General features: G+C 47.2%; 1 protein-coding gene across 3 annotated transcripts; it reads left to right on the forward strand.

Moving 5' to 3' along the window:
• The first annotated feature begins 4,059 nt into the window (after positions 1 to 4,059).
• On the forward strand, positions 4,060 to 27,298 carry TCEA2 (transcription elongation factor A2). 3 transcript variants are annotated; one of them, XM_083447647.1, is made up of 11 exons: positions 4,176 to 4,349; positions 6,493 to 6,521; positions 8,689 to 8,751; positions 9,798 to 9,903; positions 11,042 to 11,132; positions 19,748 to 19,881; positions 20,236 to 20,292; positions 21,740 to 21,894; positions 25,016 to 25,162; positions 25,672 to 25,743; positions 26,957 to 27,298. In XM_083447647.1, the coding sequence occupies exons 2-11, from the start codon at positions 6,507 to 6,509 to the stop codon at positions 26,963 to 26,965; spliced, it is 849 nt and encodes a 282-aa protein (XP_083303773.1). In that variant the 5' UTR covers positions 4,176 to 4,349; positions 6,493 to 6,506; the 3' UTR covers positions 26,966 to 27,298. The 3 variants fall into 3 exon arrangements, with proteins under 3 accessions (XP_083303772.1, XP_083303773.1, XP_083303774.1); XM_083447646.1 differs by lacking the exon at positions 6,493 to 6,521 and having other exon boundaries at positions 4,060 to 4,349; XM_083447648.1 differs by lacking the exons at positions 4,176 to 4,349; positions 6,493 to 6,521 and adding an exon at positions 6,757 to 6,779.
• The last annotated feature ends 662 nt before the right edge of the window (positions 27,299 to 27,960 follow it).

A 27,960-nucleotide genomic window follows, 5' to 3' on the forward strand; every position in this document is an offset into this window, starting at 1 on the left:
TGATGAGCTTCGGTGAGAGAGGCAGCTAAAACCATAGCTAAAGGTCAGTTATTTCATTTGAATACTTGCATTGCCCTCATCAAATATGTTCAAGAACATCAACTGTGGCACCAGACACATTTTTCATGTAATATCATTAAAATTTCATAATTAATGATTTCCCAAAACCAAGCAACAAATTCACGTTCCCATAAAAGGTGGATCTATGTCTCCCATAAGTCTATGGGGAACCTGTGGCCCTTCAGAGACTTTAACTTCCATCAGCCCCAGCCAGCATGGTCTATAGTCAGGGATGATGGGATATGTAGTACAGCAACATCTGGTGGACCACAGGCTCCTGCTTGCTGCTGTAGACCAACAACCCCTGCAGCTAATAGGACTAACATTCTGGAACATGTGAGATAACTGTGGGTGGCTTTCAAGAAATTTTCTTTAACATATACTGAGACTGTGTCCCAAACAGTATTCCAGCTCTTAACCAATCTCTCTATCCTGATATCTGCCTCCCAGGTTATTTTAAGAGTAGGCGGGGGACATCTGACAATGCTGCATAAATTGTAGACACTAATCCCTTGGCACCTTTTCCTGTGTTGCAAACCAGGATTTCAAAATTGGTTATGGTATGAAGTACTTTCAACAAATTCCTGGTTTATTAAGTTAAGCATCTGATTGTGCCGTAACCAATTTGTTCTGATTTCTGCTCAAGTTAGTTTAAGTTGGTCGTTAGTGATGGGTCTAGTTCCACGAAAGAAATTCAATATAGCATCATCTTCTTCCATGGCCTAAACTTTTCTTCCTTATCCCTATTGTAGATGGCAGGGTGATGCACACTGGGAATCACTGGGGAGATACATAAATAGGGCTGATTTTTCCTGCCACCATTTCCAAATACAAAGTGTGCACTGTGAAAAAAGACGAGAGACTTGTTTAAGGGTACAGGGCTGTCTAAAAGGTAAGGCTGTCAGGGAACATATTGTGCACGTCACCCCAATCTCTGAGCAGTGCGATATTCCAGGGCTTCCAGGCATGCTTAACCAGGAGATTGGGGTGTCTTTATGATATATGGTTTATTCACACACATACACAACCTGAGCTTACGATGGAGAGACTCACAGCATTAACACTCAAAGAGGGCCTTGCTTCTCCCATAGAGGCAGCTCTGGATTTAAACAGAAATCAGCCATGACCCTCTCTTTAGTTTGCTGACTCTTTAGCCCGCCACTCCGCCCCCCCCCCCCAGGTCACGTCAACAGGATATCAAAAGGGTAATATTGTCTGCTTCCCTGTAACAAACTGAAACCATCACAGTGGTGGACAATGTCCCCAAATTTTAGCCTCTTACCATGTGGTTTTTTTACTGTAAACAAAATGTGTGGGAGGCAAAAATATCCCATAAATGATTATTATCCTTCTTCTCCCACGAGTCATCTGGTTTTGCAAAAAATAAAAATAAAAAATTAAATGCCCCAAGGAAGCAGAGAAGTGCCCATCTTTTGATACAACGCACATGGTTTTAGGACATTTTGTTATTCCAAGACATATTGGGATTTGGCTTGTGGTAGCAAAATGTTCCCCAAAACTGCCCTTGTCAGTTTCTGACATATTTGGTAGGGGAATAAACGTCCCATTAGGTTATTCAAGAAAAACGTGATGTAGAGAACTTGACAAAGGTATTTTTCCCTTCTTGCCTAATACAAGGAGCCGAACGTTGAAAGATTCAGGATGCGTGATAGCCACTAGCTTGGATGGCTTTAAAGAGGATTAGACAAATTCATGGATGGGGCGATTGCTGTTCCACCTGGCCTTTGGTGTGGACTCAGTCTGACCCTCATGTTTCCCTCCCGTTATGGTCTTGATCTATCGGCTACTTTTAAAATGAGGCTGCATTTTAACCTGTATTTTAAATTGCCCCCCCCATTGTTTTTACTGTGATTTTATTGGTGTTAGCCACCCTGAGCCTGGCTCTGGCCGGGGAGGACAGGGCATAAATAAATTTTATTATTATTATGGCTACCAGCCACAATGGGTACATTCTACCTCAGGGCCGGCCCAATGCATCTGGGCACTTGAGGCAGACCCCAAAATGGCACCCCTCCCCCCGCCTGGGAAGAAGGGGGGGGAGGGAAGACCAACATCAGGAACGAGAGGGGAAGAAAGATTGACATGACAATCCGCTGTCCTGGTGATCCTGCCGCCTGAGGCAGTTGCCTCACTTCGCCTCATGGGTGGGCCGGCCCTGTATTCCACCTGAACACCACTTGCTGGGATCCGCAAGCGTGGAATAGCGCTGTGGGCTCCTTACGGGCATCTGGTTGGCTCCTCCGGTGCCTCTCAAAAGGGCTCATCTTCCAACACAGCTTCACCGGGAGTAAGACCCGGCTCTGGCTGGCAACATGCAACCCTGAAACACCTCACTGTTGTTGTGTCTTGCTACGGTAAAATCTGGGTCCGAGGCTGCTCTGCCACCCAGCTCGTCGGACTAAGTCCGCGGGCCCCTGCGGAGGAAAATGAGCTCAGCCGGAGACAGGAGCAAACTGCAGAAGATCCAAGTTTATTGCGCAACAGGTTCAAGGCGAGATTGAACAGCGAGAAAGGGGTGACATGAACTTTTGAAACTTCCCTCCATGTCCCAGAATACAGTGCAAAATACATTCCAGTTACATCATGAATACATTAAGAAGAGGTTGGGTTACACAGATTACATCATGAATACATTAAGAAGAGGTTGGGTTACACAGATTTAACATATGGAGGAGGGAGGGGGGAATATGCAGAGCTGGAGATATGCGCAGATAAGCACATCCTGAGTACCGGTGATGAGAAGACAATGGTCGATGTATGCATAGTCTGCCACCTGGCATTGCCCAGAGGAAAGGCTTGGCAGAGTGATTTGACAGGATTAGGGTCTTGACACCTTGCTTGAGGGATTATGGAGGACAGGGGAGGTGTCATGGAGTCCTAGAGAAATTGAGCAAATTGGCATGTTGATTTTCTATGAATTTTATAGATTTTTAGTCCCTTTTGACATTGACAATTGGAAACAAATGGATATATTGTAGCGAAGAAGAAGGTGAAGAAGACATTCCCCCCTCTTCCATATCAGTCTTCACAATGCGTTGAATTTCCCGAGTGCTCAGAATGCTTTTCATCCCTAGGAAGAAGTTTCCTGGATCAGGCCACACAGCAGGGCCTATTTATGATCCCCCCCATAACCGGAATGCCTGAGAATGGGGGATATATGCCTTCTTGACATACTGCTGATTTTAATTTTCTGAATGTCTTAATGGGTTTTTACTAATCATATTATTAATAATAATAATTGAATTTATATACCGCCCTATACCCAGGTCTTAGGGCAGTTCACAAAAAAGATATATATATATATGAGCATACAGACAGTAAGGGTGGTAGCAGGATGCCAAAGGGAAATGGGTTCTTGAGATTATTAGAAATACAACGCTTATCTATTACAGTTATAGAAGAGGTTAGTATTCCCCTTGATAAAGATGGGAGATTTCCTAGTGGCTTGTAATACATGCACATGATTAAGGCATTGCCACCTAATTTGTAGTCTTACAAGCGGTATCTACATTTTACGAAGCGAAATAAAAAACCCCGTCAGGTTGAGCTGCCCTCGAGCACCTTTTCCTGAGCCCTATTCTTTTATATCCGTGCTTTTCTTTCATGCCTTTTCGTGTTTTCTTTTGTGGGCTGAGTTTCACGTTTTTATCTCCTCACGGACGCTTCGGTCCCATACCCCTCCCCCCGTGCTTCTTCTTTCCCCCTTTTTGTTAAATAAATAATAATTTTATTGGTTGCGCTATAACATATGGTAGAAAGCCACACAACATAAATTAAACACAGCAGCGCCGTCGTCGTCTTCGCCCGAAATATTGCTATCTAGTATTCCCCTCAGCCTCGCACAACCCGCTGTGCCGAGGCGCTTGATGGGGCTTGTAGTCCTCCTCTCAGCCGCCGACCACGGGGGACCGCCCAGAGCCCAACTACACCTCCCACAATGCTTCGCGGACCAAAACAGTGCCGCGCGCGCTGGCTTCTGGGAGCGGTAGTGCAGCCGGCCCGCGCCGAACCACGCTCTTGAAGCGGCCCGTGGGGCGCGACGAGACTACGTCTCCCGTCGTGCCTCGGGCCGGCGCGCACGGCGGAATCAGGCGGCGGCGTGCGAGCTCGTCGGCTCCTCACCGCGGCCCGCCGGACTGCGGCACGGCTCCCTCAGCCGCATCGCGACGCGCCCTAGGCGAGCCGAGCAGCCGGCGGCCATGGGCGGGGAGGAGGAGGTCGTGCGTATCGCCAAGCGGCTGGACAAGATGGTCGCCAAGAAAAACGCGGTGAGTGAGCCTCTTCTGCCGCTGACTGAAAGATTTCCCCCAAACACTCACACAGCGTCGTGGCCCCGCCCCTCGGTGGGTCGCGCGCGCGCGCGCTCCCGTTGCCTTTTTCAAAAAAGCCCCGCCTTTCGCCTCAGCTTCCTCAGGTAACGTCTCTCTTCCCTCCCCCCTCCGTTTTTCCGTTTTGACCAGGGAGCGTCCCCCCCCCTTGGTCTCCATGGCGACCGTCCGCCCGCGTCTCGGGAAGGATTGGCCCCGCCCACCAGTCCCTCCGCGCTCTGCATTCCCATCCTTCAGCTTTTTAACCCCGCCCACAACGTTCCCCTCGCCGCCCTGAGGGAGTTAGCCCCGCCCACCCCTCGGAGACGTGGCCCCGCCCATCTCGCCTCCCCGACGCTCCCTCGCTTTCTTCTTCCCAGTCTTTAGCTCCGCCCCGCCGACCGAAGCCCGCATCTCCGTTTGCCCCTCTTCAGGTACAGAAGGCTCCGCCCACCGCTCCTCGCGCTCCTCGGCAGTTGGCTCCGCCCACGCGGCCCTCGCGCCCGCCTACTGCTTTGCATGCTGCTTTTCGCCACGCCCCTCCCTTGGTTGGAAAGGGTTGCCCTTCTCTTCCTCGATAAGGGCCTGTGCAGTGCTCATTTGCATATGCTCATTTCATTTTATGCAGGCCTATTACATTTGTATCCTGCCCATCCTTGGCTGTTGTGCAACTTTTCCTCCTTGCGATAACCCTGCAAGGTAGTCGAAACAAAAACAAAACAAAATCCTTCCAGTAGCACCATAGAGACCAACTAAGTTAGTTGGTCATACATTCAATAACTTAAAAAAGGTAAAGGGACCCCTGACCATTAGGTCCAGTCGTGACCTACTCTGGGGTTGCGGCGCTCATCTCGCTTTATTGGCCGAGGGAGCCGGCGTACAGCTTCCGGGTCATGTGGCCAGCATGACTAAGCCACTTCTGGAGAACCGGAGCAGCGCACGGAAATGCCGTTTACCTTCCCACCGGAGTGGTACCTATTTATCTATTTGCACTTTGACGGGCTTTCGAACTGTTAGGATGGCAGGAGCTGGGACTGAGCAACGGGAGCTCATCCCATTGTGGGGATTCGAACTGCCGACCTTCTGATTGGCAAGTTCTAGGCTCTGTGGTTTAACGCACAGTGCCACCCGTGTCCAACTAAGTTAGTAATTGGTATGATCTTTCATGTGCATGCACACTTTTTCAGATACATGCACACGACAGCTCATACCAATAACTAACTTAGTTGGTCTCTATGGTGCTACTGGAAGATTTTTTTTTTTAAAAAAAATAGTTTTTTCAAATTTTATTTTGTTTCAACTACGGCAGACCAACACGGCTTCCTACCTGTAACTAGAACCCTGCGGGGTAGGTCAGGCTAAGAGAGAGAGCTCAGGCAGTGTGGGCTGTACCACTTCAGGCGTGTGTGGGGGGGGTGGCTCCTGAGATGGAACACTCTACCGGTACATTAATTAATTTGTATAGCCAGGGCTAGGATTTGCTTATGTGTAAGTTTTAAGCGGAGGGTGTTTTTATAGGTGAGCTTTCACTGAGGTGAGCTCCCCCCCACTCCCACAACTGAAGTGGTACAGCTCTGCTCAGCTGTAAGCTCCGCCTAGAAAATTCCCACTCCCTTTCTCTTTTCAAGGTTCCTGATGTTGGGAGAGTGCCTGAGGCCCCTATGCACTACTTGGACTACAACTCCCATCATCCCTGGCCACTGACTGTGCTGGTTGGGCAGATGCGAACTGTAGTCTTACAACATGTCAAGGGGCCACAGGCTCCTTCCATAGCTGTCAACTTTTCCCTTTTCTTGCGAGGAATCCTATTCGGAATAAGGGAATTTTCCTTTAAAAAAGGGAAACGTTGACAGCTATGACTCCTCCTGTTGATTTAAAGCAGTACATACAGAGTGAGGGCTGCTGCGTCTGCTCTCATCACCTTTGCAATCCCGCTTCTTCACCTTGTAGTGCACAATCCTGCTTGTAAAGAGAGAAAGAACACACAGATCTCTTTCAGCCCTTTAATTCATGCCTTGAAGCAGAGACTGACTTTCAGGTACAGACTGAAAAAGATTCGTGCATATGATGCACTTTCTGAAATAAGACCTGTACGTCTTCATAGATGAGAAATGGCAGATGGAGCTGCCTGAGGTAAGTTACCTTAATCCATACATGCCCATGTCTGGACACCAGCATTTCTCTGTTCTCAGCAGTTGTTTTCCACATGAACCCATTCTTCAAGTAATAAGGCATACTTTTTAGCAGGTTTGGCAAAGAGCTGTTTCTAGATGTAAGGGGCTACATCTGGGTGTCTAGACTCCAGGCTGTGGGATTGATTGGACAGCACTGCTCATTCCAAAGTTGGTTGATTTGTACAGTTGGCAGTCATTTGTGAATGAGAGAAGAAACGTGAGTAGCAGTATAGATTTGGCGGAGAGTATGGGTGCTTCAAATGTGCGCTAGCTTTTTCTTAAAACAGCCAGACTAGGGTTGTGGAGCCTTTTTTCGGTTGAGGGCCATAGACCCTCAAGGTAACAAGTGGCGGGCTGGGCAGGAAAGTATTGAAGCCAGGACCCAGAACTAAAAGTGGACAGGACACCCCATTTTCTCTTGTCCTATTCCTCTGGGTGCCCCACTTTTTAGAATTTCCTTCCTTTCCATGCAGAGAGCAGAATGCAGATTTTTTTCTCCTCCCAGACAACTGCTTTATACAAGGAATGCATACTGTTCCAGCACTAATTGTTCCCAGTCTTTCCTGCCTCCTTGAGAACAGCAGAGAGTCCTCCTGCTGGCTTGGTAGCAATCAGACTGAGTTGTTTTTGTTTGGCTTGGTTTATTTAAATAATTTTCATATACCACTCTTCATCAGGCTTGATTCAAGGGCAGTGTACAAAATAAACGTTTTAAACTATTAAATACAAACAATCACAATAAGTTTTCATTTTCTTGCAATACGTGTTGTATTTCACAAAGATGCTTAAAAAAGCATATGAGCTCCAATATATCTTTCACTGGCCTAATTTCTGTGGCCAAAAAAAGCCTTTGCCTTTTGGATTGCCTTATGTGGGGTTAGAATGGCCCATGGTGAATGGATAAAGCCAATTCTTGGATATTACTGTTATCTTGGCCATACTGCTATTCAAAGAAACGATTAAAAACCCTTCAGTGAAAGCAGAAATTGGCCCTCCCTGTGTTTTTTCTGGGAGGCCTGGCTCGAATGGATTTTCAGAAAGCTGAAAAGGGACTGAGCTTTGTTAAAGAGCAGATTGTTTATTCTGGATATTGCTGTAGTTCCTGGGCCTTGCAGCTTTGCTCAGATTGAGCTGTCCATGGCCTCTTTCCTTGTCAGATTGTTCTGGCGATTGCATCCCTTTCAGAGATGAAACAGACCCTCTTTATGGAGAGTAAGAGATCAAAAGGCAGTGAGTCTGTCGGGTTAGGCCTCTTTCTCTGCCTTTGCAGTTGGTCACTAGAGAGCTTCCTTTTTCTAGGAGTCCAGAATATTTACTCTTTGAACTGAGCAAGTCAGTCCCTGTCTGATGGAACAGGCAGAGGAGCTGCTGACCAGTCTTGATAGATTCCAGGCTGATGTGTGTCTGGTTAGCACTGCAAAAAAATCAGCCTGTGCAGATTCCTTCATCAATTGAGAGGCGGAGGAACAGATTCAAGGGTACCAGGTGCCACTGCTTTATTAAAGATCATTTAAAATCTCTGGTTTTATTTAACTTCATTTTCTAAATTTCTATAAATCATTTGAGGGCTTTTTTTTTTTAATTCCCTGCAGCCCCGCCAGCTCATGAAGTCTGTTTTGTTTGGTATTTGTGAACCCCCACCCTGCCCTTTTTGTGGATCCAGCCTTCCATTTGGCTGGCATTGGTGATTCTCTCCTCATCCAGACAGATGCAAAGGTCTTTGGCTTTGGAAACTCCAGCTTGTTTTACTGGTGCAGAAATATTTTCTAAATTATATACATGTAATGAATATCTCAAACATGCTTTTCTCCTACACTGCAATGGCTGCATTTTCAGCCACATACTGATCTATGCCAGAGTGAAAATCCCCTCACAGTGGAAAAAGTTGGAATCTATCTTGATTTGTGAAATGTTACACAGTTTACAGCTGCGGTCATCTGCAACAAAAATTGCTGGTTCGGCTGGGGATCTTTCTTTTCGAGAAAGGATTTGAGACGCAACTGACCTTGTTTGAGGAATTCCATTCTTAATTTGCTGTGCCTGTTTTCTGATGATCACATAGAAGCAATGTGGACTTAATTCGCTTGTCAGTTTCTGTTAATTTGTTGATTTCCTTTTCCTTCCAGGAAGGGGCAATGGATTTGCTGAAGGAGCTGAAAAGTATGCCAATAACTCTGGATTTGCTGCAGGTAATTCATGCGGATGGATACCATTTGTCTTTTACCCTTCTGCCAGCGTGAATTCTCCCTCTACACCTGCTAGTCTGTTTTATGTAAGCTGCACGGTCACATATTGGAATACCATAGCTCAGTGGTAGAGCAGGCAGAAGATCCCAAGTTCAAGCACTCCCATCTCCAGGTGTGTGACCCAGGGGCCTAATATGGTCCCCCCCCCCCCCCCAAGATCCTCTCCCAATTTGGGTAGATACAACAAAAAGGGGAAAAAAATGTAGTTGGCAAGGTGCTCAGCTGCTCCCTACCTAGACATTGGATTTAATGAGTTAGGAGGAGACCGTGACACACACACACACACCCCGTTGCTCAACAAAGGTCAGCTGAGGAGGAGCGGGAGGCTCTGACATGATACCCCTGGATGGTTGGCTACTGGTGACTGCATCCCTTGGGCCAAAAAAAAGGTGGCAATCTCTGTGTTTGGTAGCCGAACTGATAATACAACCTGCCTTTGTGGATCAGACCAGGCCCATCTAATCCACCCACGGTGTCTGCTATGCCTAGAAGCCAATACTAGACTTCCCTTTTTTTCCTGAGCCAAACAGAAAAAAAGTTCCATCTCCTAGTTTTCATCCTGTGGCCATGAATTCCTTAACTGAACTAGAAATTGCACGAAAGAGTGCTTATTTTCTTTTGTCCCGACCCTGCTGCTTATCAGTTCCTTTGCATGACTCTCTGGGCTCTAGTGTTTGGACTATGCCGCACAGTGTCCTGTCTCTAGTTGTAAGAAGTCCTTGATGTCCCAGAGCCGTGGAGGACAAAATCAAGGTCCTATGCGGTAAGGAGGGGAGGGGAGAATGTGATGAATGCTAAAAGGGTTATAAAGCACACAGCATTACAATTACTGTTTCATGGAGTAAAGCTAGTGCGGCGTGTCTGAGATTTGGTCTTAGCCTTTCATTATTGCTGCTTTGACTTGTTTGGGCACTGGTTTCCTTGTTGTGGAGATTTCTGTCTAGCTGGTCATATGATGACCTGGTGATTTCTTCCTTCACGATCTGCAGTCCACTCGCATTGGGATGTCTGTGAATGCACTCCGGAAGCAAAGCACAGACGAAGATGTGATCGCACTTGCCAAATCGCTTATCAAGGCCTGGAAGAAACTCCTTGGTGAGGGACTAAGCATGTTTGGATAGATTCTCAAGAACGTAAGATAAGCCCTCCTAGACTGGAGCAAGGATTTGTCTACCCCAGTTATCTGTGGCCATTAGTGGTCAATCAGCTGCCGGGGGGGGGGGAGCAACAGCCCGCTCCTCTATCTCCTTTTTTTGCTTCTACCCATGGTTGATTCTCAAAGGCTCATTGGTTGCTGAAATGAGCATGTAGGTAGGGATTGGGGCTCCCTCTGCCTGCTTTAGTGACAAAACTACCTTTGTTCCCGCACAAAGCAGTCCGAAAGCTGATACAGTGGTGCCTCGCAAGACGAAAAGAATCCGTTCCGCGAGTCTCTTCGTCTTGCGGTTTTTTCCGTCTTGCGAAGCAAGCCCATTAGCAGATTAGCGCTATTAGCGGCTTAGCGCTATTAGCGGCCTTAGCGGATCAGCTGATAAGCGGCTTGGCGGATCAGCTGATAAGCGGCTTAGCGGATCAGCTGATAAGCGGCTTAGCGGATCAGCTGATAAGCGGCTTAGCGGATCAGCTGATAAGCGGCTTAGCGGATCAGCTGATAAGTGGCTTAGCGGCTTGGGGAAAAGGGAGGGGGGGAGAAAAAAACCCCGCAGGAACTCGCAAGACATTTCCGTCTTGCGAAGCAAGCCCATAGCAAATTCGTTTTGCGAAGCACCTCCAAAACGGAAAACCCTTAAGTCTAAGCGGGTTTTCCGTCTTGCGAGGCATTCGTCTTGCGGGGCACCACTGTAGAACATAATTGTGCTAGTTGAGTGTGTAAGCTGAGTCACAGCATTTGCCCTGCTCCTAAAATTTAAAGCTGTTTTCTGAGTGTGGCATCTCGTGAGGAAACATGGGAGCTGAGGTCTTAGCGGCTGCTTTGTGTAGCAGGGTCATGTGACAGATGACTGGTCCTGGAGCAGAAGGGGAAGGGCGATCCAATTCGTGGCCACATCAAGTAGTCACACTGTCCTAGAAACAGTTGCTTTAGAACTTTATAGGGCCGGGCCACTAGAGAAGCTCACTTAAGGGTGATCAAACGCCAGGCAGCCTTGGGCATCTGCCATGCAGAGAAGATTGCAGTTCCTCTTGATTTAACTTTTTCTACTTCTTGCTTCCTTTGCCATTGCCCCGCATTCAGATGCCTCAGAGGATAAAAGTGACGAGAAGAAAAAGAATTCCTCCTTGCCAACTTCCTCCTCAAAGGAGAGTGGCGACTCGAGAGACCAAAGGTAATAATGTTTCCCGTTAGCCAGAGGTGGCACTTTTGCACATCGTATTCCTCTTCCCGCCCCTAACGTTCTTCCATTTTTGGTATTAATTTTGATTTCTTTACTTTGCCTGTTGGAATGGGAAACTTTTTGATCTTGGTATAGTCAAATTAAGGCTGCCCTTAATTTATGATGGTGAGGAATAGAAAATAGTGGTTGCAGATAGAACTATCAGTGTGGTATCATGTTGTGTGGTTTTTTAAAAATGCTATAATTGTAAATGGAAAAAAAATAAATGTCTACAAAACAGAGTGGCTTTTGTGAGTTTATTTTGATTACCATTGTTTATTATTTGATTCACCTTCATTCCTCCTTTATTCTCTCTCATGCTCATCCTTTATTAATAAAAACATCACTTCCGTTTTTGTTGATTTATTTTGTGTTTGGGTTCTGCCCCCCTCCCCCACGTATTAACCTGTACTCTCCTCCCTCCCCCAAGTACACTTACCCAGAGGTGTGGCTGTGATAGGCTGCTGCAGCTTAAGCAACAGAATGCTTTTTGGCACTGTAAAGTCTAAGAAATTTTATTATGGCATGAGCTTTCATGGACTACAATTCACTTCAGCAGATGTGTGCGTATAATATATACAGTGGTGCCCCGCAAGACGAATGCCTCGCAAGACGGAAAACCCGCAAGACGAAAGGGTTTTCCGTTTGCAGAGGCGCTTCGCAAGACGAATTTCCCTATGGGCTTGCTTTGCAAGACGAAAATTGATGAAAATTTTTGAGTTTTTCCCCCACTCCAAAACCCCTTTTTCTGAAGCGCTAAGCTGCTAAAAGCATTTTAGCAGCAAAACCGCTAATCCCTTAAGCCTTTAATAGGCTTTAATAGCCCTTAAACTGTCAATAGCGCTAATCCGCTAATGGGCTTGCTTCACAAGACGAAGAAACTGCAAGACGAAAAGACTCGCGGAACGGATTCTTTTCGTCTTGCGAGGCACCACTGTATATTATAAAATTAAAATATGAATGAATATTTGTTAAGTCTTTAAGGTGCCACAAGACTCTTTCCCATTGTCGCTTTCCACTTAGTTTTGACACCAAAAGAGAAGTTGTCCTTTTTCCCTCAGCTGCAGCAGAACAATGGGACAAAATTCTATTTAAATAGAAAGTGTATGCCATGCAACAATTCTGCAACTTCTCAGCTCCAGGTTATGTTGATACCATTCTTCTCCAGACTGTTAATAGCAATCTGCCTGTGGCCCCTGGATCAGGGTGATTTGCCCCGCCCCAGGAGCCCCCCACCCTAGAATCATCCCCAAGCAATTCAGAGGTGGGGACAGGACTATGGGTTTTTAATCCCATAAGAAACCTTTTAAAAGATTGGTGGCGCATGGCTCTGTACAGGACTGGATCTGGGGAGGATCAGATCCTACCCTTAACAGCTGTTAAGCGGGAGGATCCAATTCTGTGTGGTGCTGCTGGTTCATAAGCTGCTTTCCCACAGGAAAGCCTCTTGCTAAGCAGCACTTGAACCCCACAGGATCTATGCCTCCAGCCAACAACTATTGAACCTTGCATAGGTGGGGATGGGGTCATGTCAGGTAGGAAGGAGAGCTGTGGTGCTGGGCCCACCTTAACCAGTGTAGGTCCTGGACTTTTTCAGGTGGCTTTGTGTCCAGCCTGCCTGTTCCTCCTGCCTGAGGTCTTCTCCCCTGCCAACCACAGATCACTCTGGGCCAATCCAACCTGACCTGTGGAAATTGTGGCTGTCTTTACATGACTTTTCCAGCACCTAAGGACGGACACCTATGCCTGATTTGACTCTGGCCTCATTCGAATCCAGCACACAGCCCTAAATAGCCAGGGTTCGGATATGACCAGCCCTCTATATGAGGCCCATTCTCAAGCGACTCTTTTGCAGTAAGGGGTGGTGTGTTTCTTCCTGTACACAAGACGTGCGGCCTTCAGAGCTGCTGGCGGTTGCTTCCTCATTGGGTGCCTTCTGTAAACCTCTCTGGATTTTGACCCTTTACCTGACACTGATTTTATAGCTTAAAGACTTTACTCCACAGTGGCAGGGGGCAGAACCTTAATTTTGTTTAACCAGGAAGGAAAGAAGTTGAGATTTTCCATTATTTTGCTCCATTTCCTAGTTTGTCAGGTTGGGAAATATGCAGAGGCTGTCTAGGCTAGGTTCGTACTGGTGGACATCAGGTGTAGAAGGACATGACTCTCATGAGGTTTGAGCATGCCCAACTATCTCAGTGTAAGTAACCCTTCCTTTTCCGATTTGTGTTGGTGAGGTTGAAATGGTCAGAACCATAGGGGCAGCCACTTCACTGAACTAGCCTCATTGAACTATGTTCCTATGGTGGTCTGTAGGGTAGCAGCACTCTCAGTACTTGCACCTATCATTCAGGCTTAAGCCTTTACTTACTTGACTTCTTCAGGGGAATAGTGTCACTGGGCTTTCTTGAGACAAAATGCAGCTGTGTGTTTTGAGTTTTCCTCTGTCCCAATTATTTTAATTAAAAACAACACCTCCTCTGAATGCCAGTGAATGCTGATTCCCATGTGCATTGAAGTGTTAGGAAATGTTTGTTTAAAACTTGCACACTGTAAAATCGGGGGGGGGGGGGGAGAGACATTGTTTCTGTTGGCTGTGATCGAACTATGGGGCTGAAAGCTCCATCTGCTACTCTGTATAGCTGCCACCTTCCAATCAAATGAGGATCAGGGTGCCATAAATGGAGAGTAGGCCTGGGTGATGTATTGCACTGGTTTGAGGGCCAGAGTGCAATGGCGCTGGTGAAACCACCGTCGCTCCCAAGCCCCTCCGCTGCCAGCGCCTGGAGGTGAAACTGCCGCCACTCCTACTGATGGAGTTGAGGTGGTTACACCCTGGCGCCTCACAGGCTCTGGGGCTGACGCAGCTTGTTCCTCCCTTGGCTTTTCAACATCGCGATGTGTCACTATATCGTGATGTTTGGCTGATGATAAGCACAATGTTGAAAAGCCGAAACGCCCAGCCCTGGTGGAGAGGAAGTGGAAATTAGATACCTATTTGTTGTTGTTGTTTAGTCGTGTCCGACTCTTTGTGACCCCATGGACCAGAGCACGCCAGGCACTCCTGTCTTCCACTGCCACCCGCACTTTGGTCAAACTCATGCTGGTAGCTTCGAGAACACTGTCCAGCCATCTCGTCCTCTGTCATCCCCTTCTCCTTGTGCCCTCAATCTTTCCCAACATCAGGGTCTTTTCCAGGGAGTCTTCTCTTCTCATGAGGTGGCCAAAGTATTGGAGCCTCAGCTTCAGGATCTGTCCTTCCAGGGAGCACTCAGGGCTGATTTCCTTCAGAATGGAGAGGTTTGATCTTCTTGCAGTCCATGGGACTCTCAAGAGTCTCCTCCAGCACCAGAATTCAAAAGCATCAATTCTTTGGGGACCAGCCTTCTTTTTGGTCCAGCTCTCACTTCCATTCATCACTACTGGGAAAACCATAGCTTTAACTATACGGACCTTTGTTGGCAAGGTGGTGTCTCTGCTTTTTAAGATGCTGTCTAGGTTTGTCATTGCTTTTCTCCCAAGAAGCAGCTGTCTTTTAATTTCGCAGAGACCTATAGAGCAGCTCAATTGAGCAGTGGTAGAGGAAGGCCAACATAAAAGGTGGGTGGGAAAACCCAGGGTCATTCGCTGGTCTGATCAAGCCCTGACCGACTAGCAAATAAACTGGTTGAAGAGCCACACCCGTCCACTGTGTCTTGGCATAAAGAAAAGTGTAGTGAGACCTTTTTAACTGTTTGCGATGTTGGCAGATCAATTCTGCATCCTGCCCAGATCATTATGGATGGTCCAACCAAACTACACAGGCTTTCAATGCAGCAGCGTTCTTCTGACCAGCTTGGAACGCTGGCTTTATGAGTAGGCCGGCTGTCCTTGGGAAGCAACAAAAGGTTTCACGCTAGGAGCTGGAGTACCAGTCCTACAGTTGCCCAAATCCAGTGACAGCCATTCATGTGCAGCTTCCTTGAGCATATCATTTTATGGACATTCAAACAGCAGTGCTGACTTAAGTTAGCAGAAGGTGGCAAGATGTTGTAATAAGCATTTATAGGTTCCAGCCAAGCTATTGGAATGGCTCCAGGGAAAGCGATGTGAAAATTGCTGCTTTTGGGTGGCCGTAATCTGGGACCTGACATTCCCATTGGGAGATTTGTTGCAGCCTTTCCTTACAGCTGCTCGGCAATTGCTTTCAAAGCACATGGATTGTGGTTCAGCCATCGAAACAATATCTGTATAGCTTTGTTATCTCAGCATGGGGCCATGGATTACAGAGAGATTACAGTGGGACATCGGAGAAAGCGGAGGCTTTTTTTGCACACGGGGAGATTGTAGTGATGTCCCCTGCGCATTTTATTTAGAAAGTTACATATTTCTTAACATTTCCGGCAAACATTCCTAAGCAGTTTACGGAAATCGGAAGATACCGTGAATAAAATTGGAAACACTGCAAATATAGGTCAGAATACCATCGATATATTGTAAAAGTGCCATCTTTTAAAACTGCTAGTCAACAAACAGAGAAGGATAACTCTCTCAAGTATCCAAACAGGTCTCTATAACAAATTGTGTTTTTTTAGGTTTGTGCGAGATATCCAACAGATGGCTTTTCTAAAGTATGTATTGAGAGATTATTGCAGAGGGTTGATGCTGTGACTGGTTTCTAGAGATGGCAGTCCACTAGTCACAGTATGTTGGTTGTTCCTCTAAATTACCCATTCACTGGGAAGAAAGTGCTGTCAAAGAGCTTAGTTTGCCCAGTTCTGATGCATCGTATTTCAGTGGTGTCGCCTATGGCAGCAGGTTGCCCTCATGACTGAAGTTACTAGAGGCCTCTGTATAGAGACATTACCCTCTACAGCAGCAGTGGGAAGCCTTGCCCACAGGCCAAATTAGGCCCGGCAGGGTTAAATTTGTAAAGCTTTTATTGCCCAAACCACGTCCACCTGGCCCACACCTGACATGTGACGGCAGGTATGGTACAGGTAAAGATGCGGCTTTCTAAGCAACAAGCAAGGCTTCTGCCACCACTGATCGGTGGTGGTAGCAAGCCCTGCAAGGATGAGCTCTAGAGTTTGTCTCTCATCGCAGTGCAAATTCCAGGGGGCTAAGGAGTCAAAACCTCCACACAGTTAATCAGGATTAGGCCTTTGCGCCTGCAATTTGCCGCATTTCTGTGTTGGGGAGGGGGAGGGAGAGAAATCCCTCTGCAACCAGCAGGAAACGGTGCGGGGGGGGGCGTTCAAGGTGGGGGGAATGAGGATAAACTGCGGGCCAGTGGGAACCCTCCGAAGGCTATATCTAGCCTGCAAGCCAGATATACACTACACTAACTGACATCAGCTCTCTGCAGTTTCAGACGGGAGACCGAAACCTATGGGGAGATTTCAGAGACAGAACCTGTTGCTCTCATTTCACTGCCAAAGGTGGAACTATACGACACCCAATGAATGGGAAGATTAATGCAACTGGGTAGCTCAGTTGGTTAGAACATGGTGCTGGTAATGTCAAGGTTGCAGTTTTGATCCCTGTAAGGGATAACTTGCATTTTCCTGCATTGCAGTGGTTTGGACTGAATGACCCTTAGGATCCCTTCCAAGTCTCATGGGATGGGAGCTAATGTTGATGCCACAAGGAAATAAGCATATCGGGGGTGTTCTAAAACTCATCCCAGGTGCTGTGAAAGTGTGGGAGGGGGTCCCCAGATTGGAAGCTCTTGACATGGTTTGCAAGAGGGATAAATGGATGCGGACCTTTGCTCACGTTCCTGCTTTCTGTGGGAATGAAACAAAGCAAAAACGGCTATAGCAGAAGGGGGTGAGGGAATTGCAGAGCATACCTGCCAAGGAGACTGCTTTGATTTCATACTGGGAGTTGGTTTGCTGAGCATGCAGAGGACTCTGCAATCCCCTCCGTAGACCTGCTCAGTGCTCCACTTCCCAGGACTCCCTGGGAAAAAGTAATGCTCATTAAGTCACTTAAAAATCTGTAGTGCAGATATACCCATAGGGCAGAATCCAGTGTTGCACAAGCAAATTTTTGCTCGTGCAACAGGAACTCGCTTTCCTCTTTCCCTCTTACAGTTCCCCCCGTGCACCCCCAAAATTGCTCCATGGGGGTCTCTGGATTCTCCAGATCAAATTTAAGGGAACAGGAGGAACTGCATGGGGAAGGTGATGTTCTATTGCGCAGCTCGAAAGCTGTTCTGTTTGTCCACAGAAAGCTTCGGTGCAAGCCATACAGTTGGCTGGAGGGGACCTCTGAGCCCCTTGTCATTTTAGCAGCATGCCATGAACCTGGCCATCCCCCAAGAATTCCTGGGAATAGTTTGAAGAGGGTACAGAAACTCAGCAATCCCATCCCTAGCCCTGGGGTACCCCCTTCCCCACATGGCCACCCATGCTCTTCTTAAAAAACTGTGTGTGTGTGTGAGAGAGAGAGAGAGAGAGATTTATTGTTGGGAGCTGCCCAGAGTGGCTGGGGCAACCCAGTCAAGATGGATGTTATATAAATAATAAAATTATTTTTAGAAATCTGCTTCACACTGTTTCCAGAACACCTGTTCATGATTGAAAATGCTCAATTGCGTGTAAGCTCTAGGGGGAAAGATTCCTCACCCCTGATCTAGATGAAATCATTGATAGCAATTATTAGGAGATTTGAGGTGAGATGCCATCAGGAGTATTTTTCTGCAGTGTCTGAATCAGGAAAGGCTGTGCACGTTCTGAACTGGTTCCAGTTCCAGAAATGTGGGGTGTTGGCTACCTTGTAATATTGTGCTATAATAAGGCTACCTTTGTGCTGTGTCTGGAAGTACAAGTTAGTGCAGCACAAATTAAGAGGCTAGAATGGACATCACAACTATAAAGGAACTCGGCAGTTGTTTGACCAGTGGATGCGGACAAAAGCTTAACAGCTAAGAAGCTCTACATCTATTTGCACTGGTTTTTCAAGGTTTTGGATTGTTCGAAGCTTGTGTGAACTGATTTATGGAACTCAAAATCAGCCTTTGCCAAACCAGTGCTCTAACTCCCATCAGTCCCGGTCAGGGAGATGCAATCCAAATCAGTTGGATGGTTCAAGGACGTCAAAGGCTAGTTTGAATTCTCACTCAAAGCCCCCCCCTCCAACTGGGACGCAGGTGGCGCTGTGGTATAAACCACTGAGCCTCTTGGCTTGCTGATCAGAAGGTTGGCGGTTCGAATCCCTGTTGCTCTGTCCCAGCTCCTGCCAACCTAGCACTCCAGTGCAAGTAGATAAATAGGTACCGCTGCGGCGGGAAGGTAAAAAGGCGTTTCTGTGTGCTCTGGTTTCCATCACGGTGTTCTGTTGCACCAGAAGCGGTTTAGTCTTGCTGGCCACATGAACTGGAAAAAGCTGTCCCTGGACAAAAGCCGGGTCCCTCGACCTGTAAGCGAGATGAGCGGCGCAACCCCATAGTCGCCTTTGACTGGGCTTAACTGTACAGGGGTCCTTTACCTTTTACCTTTACCCTGCCCTCCTTTGAAAGGAAACGCAACTGACAAGAGCAGGCATAGGCAAACTCGACCCTCCAGCAGTTTTGGGACTACAACTCCCATTGTCCCTAGCCAACACTACCAGTGGTCAGGGATGATGGGAGTTGGCCTCGGTCCAGTATACCTGAAGGAGCGTCTCCACCCCCATGGTTCAGCATGGTCATTGAGGTCCACCGCTGAGGGCCTTCTGGCAGTTCACTCGCTGCGAGAAGCCAAGTTACAGGGAACCAGGCAGAGGGCCTTCTCAGTGGTGGCACCCGCCCTGTGGAACACCCTCCCACCAAATGTCAAAGAGAAAAACAACTACCAGACTTTCAGAAGACATCTGAAGGTAGCCCTGTTTAGGGAAGCTTTTAATGTTTAATAGACTATTGTATTTTAATACAGTGGTGCCTCACAAGACGAAAAGAATCTGTTCCGCGAGTCTCTTTGTCTTGCGGTTTTTTTCATCTTGCGAAGCAAGCCCATTAGCGGATTAGCGCTATTAGCGCTATTAGCGGTTTAGCGGCTATTAGCGGCTATTAAAGGCTTAAGGGATTAGCGGATTAGTTGCTAAAAGGCTATTAGCGGCTATTAAAGGCTTAAGGGATTAGCGGATTAGCTGCTAAAAGGCTATTAGCGGCTTAGATCAGCTGATAAGCGGCTTAGCGAACAGCTGTTAAGTGGCTTAGGGGCTTGGGAAAAAGGCTGGGAGGGGGAAAAAACCCCCAGGAATCGCAAGACATTTTCGTCTTGCGAAGCAAGCCCATAGCAAATTCGTTTTGCGAAGCACCTCCAAAACGGAAAACCCTTTCGTCTAGCGGGTTTTCCGTCTTGCGAGGCATTCGTCTTGCGGGGCACCACTGTATTCTGTTGGAAGCCGCGCAGAGTGGCTGGGGAAACCCAGCCAGATGGGGTGGTGGTATAAATAAATTATTATTATTATTATTATTATTATTATTATTATTATTATTATTATTATTTTATAGCTGCAAGCCCACCTTCCTCCTAGACTTTCACGATTTGACTTCTGCAAAATGAGCAGAGAAATTTTGACCAGCTTCATTTCTCTTCCAGCTCCGCCAAAAGGCAGGACCCACCGAAGACCCCCACCACGCCCAAGATCACCACCTTCCCACCAGTGCCTGTCACGTGCGATACGGTGCGCAACAAATGCAGAGAAATGCTGACCTCCGCTCTGCAGACGGACAGTAAGAAGCAAAGGAGCGAGTCTTTCCCTCACCTCTTCTCCTTTCCATCAGCGCCGTCTTCCTTGCATTCCTGAATCTGTGCCCTTTTCAAAACAGCCCGTGTTTGCTGGTGTTCATAGCAAGCACTAGTAAATTCTGAGCTTTCACAGAATCATAGAATTGGAAGGGACCCGCAGAGGCCTTCTAGTCCATCCCCATAACTTTGTATGTAGACAAATGGTGCTGATGGGCACACTGCATGAAATGTGAGTCTCTGCTTCAGTGCAGCGGGAACCTGGTGCCGAAGTGTGAAGGCAATGGCTAGCTTAGGGAATGTAGTCTCGGCTACCTTTCGGTTTTCTTGTTTCTTCACAGATGACTATGTGACCATTGGTGCCGACTGCGAGCAGCTTGCAGGCCAGATTGAAGAATATATCCTTGCTTTGTTTGTAGCATCGGAAAGGAGGTGTAGGGCAGCCGATATTTCAAAGGCAGACTCCCAAACATCACACTTTAAACTTTCTCTATGCCATGACACACTTAAAAGCAGTTTAGTAGGGCCTCCTCCCAAAGAATCCTGGGAAATGTAGTTTTTGAGGTTACCAAGAATCCCTCGCTTTTAAGAAAATGGCAGGACAACAGAACAGTAGTGGAGCACCACAAGCCGGACACTCTGGGAGCCAGAGATAAGAATAGGTTCAGCAGGAGAGCTTAACTCGAGAGGCCGGTCATCTACAATGTAATAATAATAATAATAATAATAATAATAATAATAATAATAATAATAATTATTATTAATAATTATAATAATAATTTATTATTGTTATTATTATTATTATTATTATTATTATTTGGCCCACCAAGCCATTTTGATCAAGCCACACCCACCTGCCAATCACCTGGTGTCATGTGGGCAGATCAAAAGCTGCCTGGGCTGGGGCTCTGGAAGTGCTGCAGATCCCAAGTTCAGATCCCAGACCAGACGATCCCAAGTTCAGTGCTTCCGAAGTCTTGATGATCAGCTGGTTGGTGGCGCTGCAGAAGCATCACACACCTTCCCTCCGAGGCACAGACTGTCAGCTGATTGTTGGGACTTCACAAGGCAGTGCAGGGCTCTTAGTAAGGGGCTTGCAAAGAGGTGTGCACGGCTCTTTCAAGTAACAATCAGCTGATTGCCGGGCCTCCAAAGCGCTGTGTTGCCTGCCACCATTGTAATATCAGCCGATTGGCAGATGGGTAGTCAAATTTGGCCCTTGGGGGTTAGGGGACATAAGGATCTGAGCTGCAGGCTGGATCCTGTTCCCAGCCCCTGGGCTATGGGTTCTCTATTGTCCTATGAAGGGTGTTGTAGTAAAGGTGCTGAGAGAGCTCCCAGAGAGGAGAATGTGGGCTAGGAAACCTGAGGAGCAGGGAATGAAGGCTTCATGGTCACTTGGCAGTCTTCCTCCTCTTAATCTTTGAAGGTGCCTGGCCGAGGGGCTTCCAAGGTGATCTCTTCCACCCACAGGGTCCTAGGAGTTCTCCATGATACCCAAACCTTGGTTTAGACCAGGGGTCAGCAAACTTTTTCAGCAGGGGGGCGGTTCACTGTCCCTCAGACCTTGTAGGGGGCCGGACTATATTTTAAAGGGGGGGAAATGAACGAATTCCTATGCCCCACAAATAACCCAGAGATGCATTTTAAATAAAAGCACACATTCTACTCATGTAAAAACTCACTGGTTGCTGGACCATCCACGGGCTGGATTGAGAAGGCGATTGGGCCAGATCCAGTCCCCGGGCCTTAGATTCCCTACCCATGGTTTAGACTGTCAGGCTAGCATGTTTGGCGCTGGGGCAAAGGCAACCTGACGGTGGTGCTCCTTAATGGCTTTTGAACTTATATACCAAGATGTCAAGAACACAGACTTGAAGTACAAGAACCGGGTCAGGAGCCGTATCTCCAACCTCAAGGACTCCAAGAACCCTGACCTCCGAAAGAATGTCTTGTGTGGAGTGATTACTGCAGAGCAAATTGCAGTGATGACCTCAGAGGTGAGATGGACGGTTGCATAGTCTGAAAAACCCAGAGAGACTTGCTCCAGTCTACTAAATGGCCTGATCTTACAAAGATGTAGTTCTGTTACCAAAATTCTAAACGGCTGCTGTCGATAAGGAAGAACATCCAGTGTAGGGTTAAAATTAAAAAACGGGGGGGGGGACGTTTGCAGAGGGGTCAAATGCTTTGGGACAGCTCTGACATGCATCTTCAGGAGAAAACCTTAAAAGGATAAAGTATGTATTTTAAGGTGTGGACTCAAAATTAGAGACTCGGGCCTGGCCTTTGGCTTGGAATCAATTTGATTCCCTCCCCCTCTTCTTCTTTCCTTTCCCCTCCTGTGATGGAACTCCTATTTGGGGACTTCCCTGGCTTTTTTCTGGCCCATGTAGGACCAGTCTGGAAAGTTAGCCTTGGTGAAGACTTGACGTTTTTATCCCCCCAAAAGTTTTTGATTTGAGTTTCCATTGAAATGAGGCTGTACAGTGGTGCCCCGCAAGACGAATGCCTCGCAAGACGGAAAACCTGCAAGATGAAAGGGTTTTCCGTTTTCAGAGGCGCTTCGCAAGACGAATTTCCCTATGGGCTTGCTTCGCAAGACGAAAATGTCTTGCGATTTTTGAGTTTTTTCCCCGCTCCCCAACCCCTTTTTCTAAAGCGCTAAGCTGCTAATAGCCTTTTAGCAGCTAATCCGCTAATTCCTTAAGCCTTTAAGAGTCGTTAATAGCCCTTAAACTGCTAATAGTGCTAATCCGCTAATGGGCTTGCTTCGCAAGACGAAAAAACCGCAAGACGAAGAGACTCGCGGAACGGATTCTTTTCGTCTTGCGAGGCACCACTGTATTGTAATATTTTAATGTTTTAATATTGTATTTTAATCTTGTTTTTAAGTTGCATTTCAATCAATTTGTTTTTATACCAGGTGTTAGCTGCCATGAGCCCAGTCTTGGCTGGGGAGGGCGGGGTATAAATAAAATTTATTATTATTATTAGTGGAAGCCCTTGCAAGAACTTCTGCTAGCTCAGCCGGACTTTCCGCCTTCCTCCCCCCCCCATTGTGCCCCCCATTGGCTCTGGGGTGGGTGGGAGAACCCCAAAGCCACACGCAGAGGGATGAGAGGAGATGTCTCCATGAGGCAAGCAGAGATGCTGTACTGATGGGACGTTTGTAGCAGCACACTGAATTTCTCGCTCTGTATTTTATTCTCCTTGGGTTGCCTCTATACTATATTTGCCCGGGTCCAGCATCATTCCGTTTTCATTGTCCATTTCTAAAGGTAGGCAGGGGACAGAGGAAGGGACAGGAAGGAGGAAACTCATGTCTGCCGTAAGTGTGGGGAGGGGGTTTAAGGGAAGGCCTTGGTGGCAAGGAAGAGCGGTCTCTGTGTGTGACCATTGCCCCACTGAGAGGAAAAGTGGTTTTAAACAGCAGTAGAAGCTTGAGTAAAGCAGGGAAGGAGAGACACTGATTGGTTGTGTGTGTGCATCTTAAACAATTTTAACAAGGAGAAATTGCAGTGATGGTAACAACGCAGAATCGAACGCAGCAGAGCCTTTCCCAATCCCCCTTGTGCCGTACTCAAACCTTAGAATCATAGAATCGTAGAGTTGGAAGAGACCACAAGGGCCATCGAGTCCAACCCCCTGCCAAGCAGGAAACACCATCAGAGCACTCCTGACATATGGTTGTCAAGCCTCTGCTTAAAGACCTCCAAAGAAGGAGACTCCACCATACTCCTTGGCAGCAAATTCCACTGTCGAACAGCTCTTACTGTCAGGAAGTTCTTCCTAATGTTTAGGTGGAATCTTCTTTCTTGTAGTTTGGATCCATTCCTCCGTGTCCGCTTCTCTGGAGCAGCAGAAAACAACCTTTCTCCCTCCTCTATGTGACATCCTTTTATATATTTGAACATGGCTATCATATCACCCCTTAACCTCCTCTTCTCCAGGCTAAACATGCCCAGCTCCCTTAGCCGTTCCTCATAAGGCATCGTTTCCAGGCCTTTGACCATTTTGGTTGCCCTCCTCTGGACACGTTCCAGTTTGTCAGTGTCCTTGAACTGTGGTGCCCAGAACTGGACACAGTACTCCAGGTGAGGTCTGACCAGAGCAGAATACAGTGGTACTATTACTTCCCTTGATCTAGATGCTATACTCCTATTGATGCAGCCCAGAATTGCATTGGCTTTTTTAGCTGCCGCATCACACTGTTGGCTCATGTCAAGTTTGTGGTCAACCTTGTTTTAATCTGCCTCTTCCCATCACCGCCAGTGTCTTCCAAACTGTTTTATTCAAGCTTCTGTTGTTGTTTAAATCTGCCGCTTTCCCCCTCTCAGTCTCCCCCTCTTCCTGCTGCACCGTGGAACCAAAAAGGTTAAGATCATAGCTCTTTCGGGGGGGGGGGGGGAGCTCATTTGCTCCACGGTTTCTGATGACCGTGTGGGACAAAAGTTCATTATACAGTGTCTTTGAACACGTTTAGCGGAAACGCAGCTCGCTAGTGTGCAAATTGAGAAAGCCAAACTGAGCACAGGGAGAATTAGAGGTTATCCAAAACAGAAAGTTCAGAAAGAATGGAAAACCTTTAAAGAGTATCTGGAAAAACATTACAATAACAAATACTTCCTGGCAGCAATAGAATGATCATTGTAAAACAACAAATATAATGTTTTTTGATAGCTGATGAAAACAAAGAAAGCAATACAATAATTTGGAACTGTGTGTGAAAAAATAGTAGAAATAATAACACAATGAGTGTAATCGGAAGTCAAATGTGTTTATTTGGTTTTGTTTTTTCCTCCCCCCTTCCCCCCCTTCTTCCTCTTCTTTTTTGTGTGCCTCCTTTCTTGGTCTTTCTCTTTTTGATTTGTTAAGGGAGAGATAAAGAGATAAAAGTGTAATATGAAAACTTCAGTAAGTTAAAAGTGATGTTGTGTAATTTTTCTATTACTATTTATAGATTGTTAAAATTGGTTAATTGTAATGAATTGATGTAGCAATTATTGTGCTTTTCCCCTTTGTTATTGTTGAATTCTAAAGAAAGTAGTATTCTTTTTAAAAAGAGAGAGAGAGAGAAAGCCAAACTGAGCGGGTGCCCTTATCTTATTTCCCTGAAAGGAAATGGCCAGCAACGAGCTGAAAGAAATCCGGAAAGCCATGACGAAGGAGGCCATCCGGGAGCATCAGATGGCCAAGACGGGAGGGACCCAGACCGACCTCTTCACCTGTGGGAAGTGCAAGAAAAAGAACTGCACTTACACTCAGGTGAGACTCCAGGTGTGCACAGGTCACCCTGAAAGACCTGCTGGTTTGCTTCTTGAGGTCCTGAACATCCCCTCATTTCATGAAACCCACTGAAAGGTGAGGGTCTTCAGCTTCTCCGTGGAAGGATCAGTTCCGTCAGGATTGAGCCCAGATTTGTACCAGGCCAGTTGACGGAAAGGACAATACAGCTGTCCACTTCTACTGATGGAAGTGAAAGGGGATTTTTGGGTTTTCTTCCATCTGTGGCAACATCAGGACGGGTTGTAATTGGTAGCTTTGCTAAGGCCAATAGCGGGGAAGCCTTCTCACCCCTTCCCAAAATCCTCAGAACAAGTTTTTGTGGAGCTGCTGCTGGCTAGAGCACCAGTTTTCAGTTCCAAAACGAATGGCGGGCAAACAAGCAAGTGCAGATGATGGGAGGCAATGTGGAAAGATTGCTACAGGGCAAGCCTTGGAGACCAGCGGTACAGGTCTCACTCACCCTCAGGTGTTTCCTTCCTTCAACACAGGTGCAAACCCGCAGTTCAGACGAGCCAATGACCACTTTTGTTGTGTGCAATGAGTGTGGGAACCGCTGGAAGGTAAGCATGCCTGACTCCCTTTATTTATTTGACCTAAGGTGGCGCTGTGGGTTAAACCACAGAGCCTAGGACTTGCCGATCAGAAGGTCGGCGGTTCGAATCCTTGCGACAGGGTGAGCTCCTGTTGCTCGGTCCCTGCTCCTGCCAACCTAGCAGTTCAAAAGCACGTCAAAGTACAAGTAGATAAATAGGTACCACTCCTGCGGGAAGGTAAACGGCGTTTCTGTGCGCTGCTCTGGTTCGCCAGAAGCGGCTTAGTCATGCTGGCACATGACCTGGAAGCTGTACGCCAGCTTCCTCGGCCAATAAAGCGAGATGAGCGCCGCAACCCCAGAGTCGGCCACGACTGGACCTAATGGTCAGGGGTCCCTTTACCTTTACCTTTAAGGGCCTGCATTGTGGCGTCTTCCACCAACCTCTTATCTGGATGAAATGGCACGTGTGAAGAATAAAACAATTCCCTGAACAACGTAGGATGAGCTCTCCAGTGTTGCATTGTACTCCTTCAGACACTTGGCGAATATGCATAGATCATATAGATCTTGTCCCGCGCTGTTTGGATAATTGTTTTATAGTTCACACGCACTTTATCATCTGAATTGGATTATTGTTTACACATTGGCCCGTGTTTGCTGCTACGCAGTGACCCCAGCTTGTATTTTCAGTAATGTTCATATTGAGACCACTTTTAATGGAGCTCCTGTGGCTCGGTCTTTTTGTTATCTTTAATTGAGGACTCTCTGCCTCTCTCTCTGTCTACAGCAGGGCTAGCCAATGCATTGCCCTGCAGACATTGATGGACTGTTAACTCCCATCAGCCCCAGTCAGCATGGCCAGTGCTCAGGGATGATGGGAGTTGTAGTCCAACATATGGAAGGCATCACATTGGCAGACAGAAGTACTGTGTTCAGTCTGACCTCGGCAGGCAGCCTAAAAGGTTTATAGTCCATGACATATAATGGCTGCGATGGGATTCCAGTAGGCAGAGTGTGACTTTTTTCAATTTAAAAAACCACAACTCTCAAGCCATTCTCCCTGCCCTTTCAGCCCTCTCTGTCCTCCCAAGTTCCTTCCCTTCCTTGCCAATATTGCGCAGCAGCAAGAAAATCAATTCCGGTCATTCTGCAGAGAGCCCTCTCTGCTGCTTCTGTGTTTTGGGGTAAAATCAGAGGCATCTTGGCTGACTCTTTCCAATCCTACCAACTTCTTGCAGTTCTGCTGAGACATCCCGGACCAGGACATCAGTTGCAGCCGCCAACGCTGGGCCGGATCTCTGCCATACATTCCCCCCAACACCGCCAGCAACTTTTGTACTGTTTTTGTCGCCGAGTTTACTTTGTGCTCTGTACATCATCCAGGGAGAGGAGGTCCCGGCTGCCTGCACACCTCTGGAAAGAGCAGTAGCCGGGGTTGGAGGCTGGGAGGGAGGGGGCCAGATGGAGAATTCGTGTGGACTTGACCACCTTTGGAGTTTCCCATCCTGAATCAGTATTTTGTGAGGGTCTGGAACAGTATTAAACATTTTTTTTTTGGTTTTGGTTTTTTAAAAAAGAAATTTGGCCAGGTGTCTCGTCTTGAGCGTACGATAGCTTCTTCCGACTTTCCTTTCTTGTGCCCTCTCTCGAAAGCTGAAACGAATGTCTGCCTCCCTCTGTTAGCACAGAGGCAGGAGAAGGGAAGCCAAATTAGCAGCCACTGCAACCGAAGCTTATGTCTATGGAATAAAATTCTATGGGCAATTCTTATTCGAGACACCTCCGCACGCTTGCCAGACCACAACCCATAAGGAGTTCCTTTTGGGGTGGGGGTGACATTGAAACCAGTTTCAAAGCAGATCCGGAACCAGGCTGTATGGCAAGACGCCTCAGAAGAGGTTTTGCAAAGGAAAGCTGTGTGAGGGGGATGGATTCAGAGCAACAAAGCACACCGAATAAGAACCTCATGAGGACTACCTCCCTTAGGAAGCGCTTGGCACCGGAAAGGGGATAAAGTCAGGCTTCGTTCTCATGCTTCGCCCTCAAACTTCCTGGTTGTCCGTTTTATGCCGCGCACCGAACCTTTTAGGGTTTATCCCCACTACACATTTATAATAGTCATAGCTCCTCCTTGCAAAGAAATCTGGGAATTGACATTTGCCAGGGGTGCTGAGAACTCTGCCTCGAGATTCCCTCGCCTTCCTTAGCGGGTAGCAACATGGCTGGCCTCTGAGCAGCAGAG

The sequence above is a fragment of the Podarcis tiliguerta genome (genome assembly GCF_965153285.1).
Source record: "Podarcis tiliguerta genome assembly, chromosome: 6".
NCBI lineage: Eukaryota > Metazoa > Chordata > Lepidosauria > Squamata > Lacertidae > Podarcis > Podarcis tiliguerta.

What these genes read in the sequence shown, in the direction of transcription:
- TCEA2 (XM_083447646.1), top strand. Translation starts at nt 4,281, where the DNA reads ATGGGCGGGGAGGAGGAGGTCGTGCGTATCGCCAAGCGGCTGGACAAG. An exon ending in TAACTCTGGATTTGCTGCAG is followed by an intron (nt 8,752 to 9,797) that starts GTAATTCATGCG and finishes CACGATCTGCAG; the next exon opens with TCCACTCGCATTGGGATGTC. An exon ending in GGCGACTCGAGAGACCAAAG is followed by an intron (nt 11,133 to 19,747) that starts GTAATAATGTTT and finishes TTTCTCTTCCAG; the next exon opens with CTCCGCCAAAAGGCAGGACC.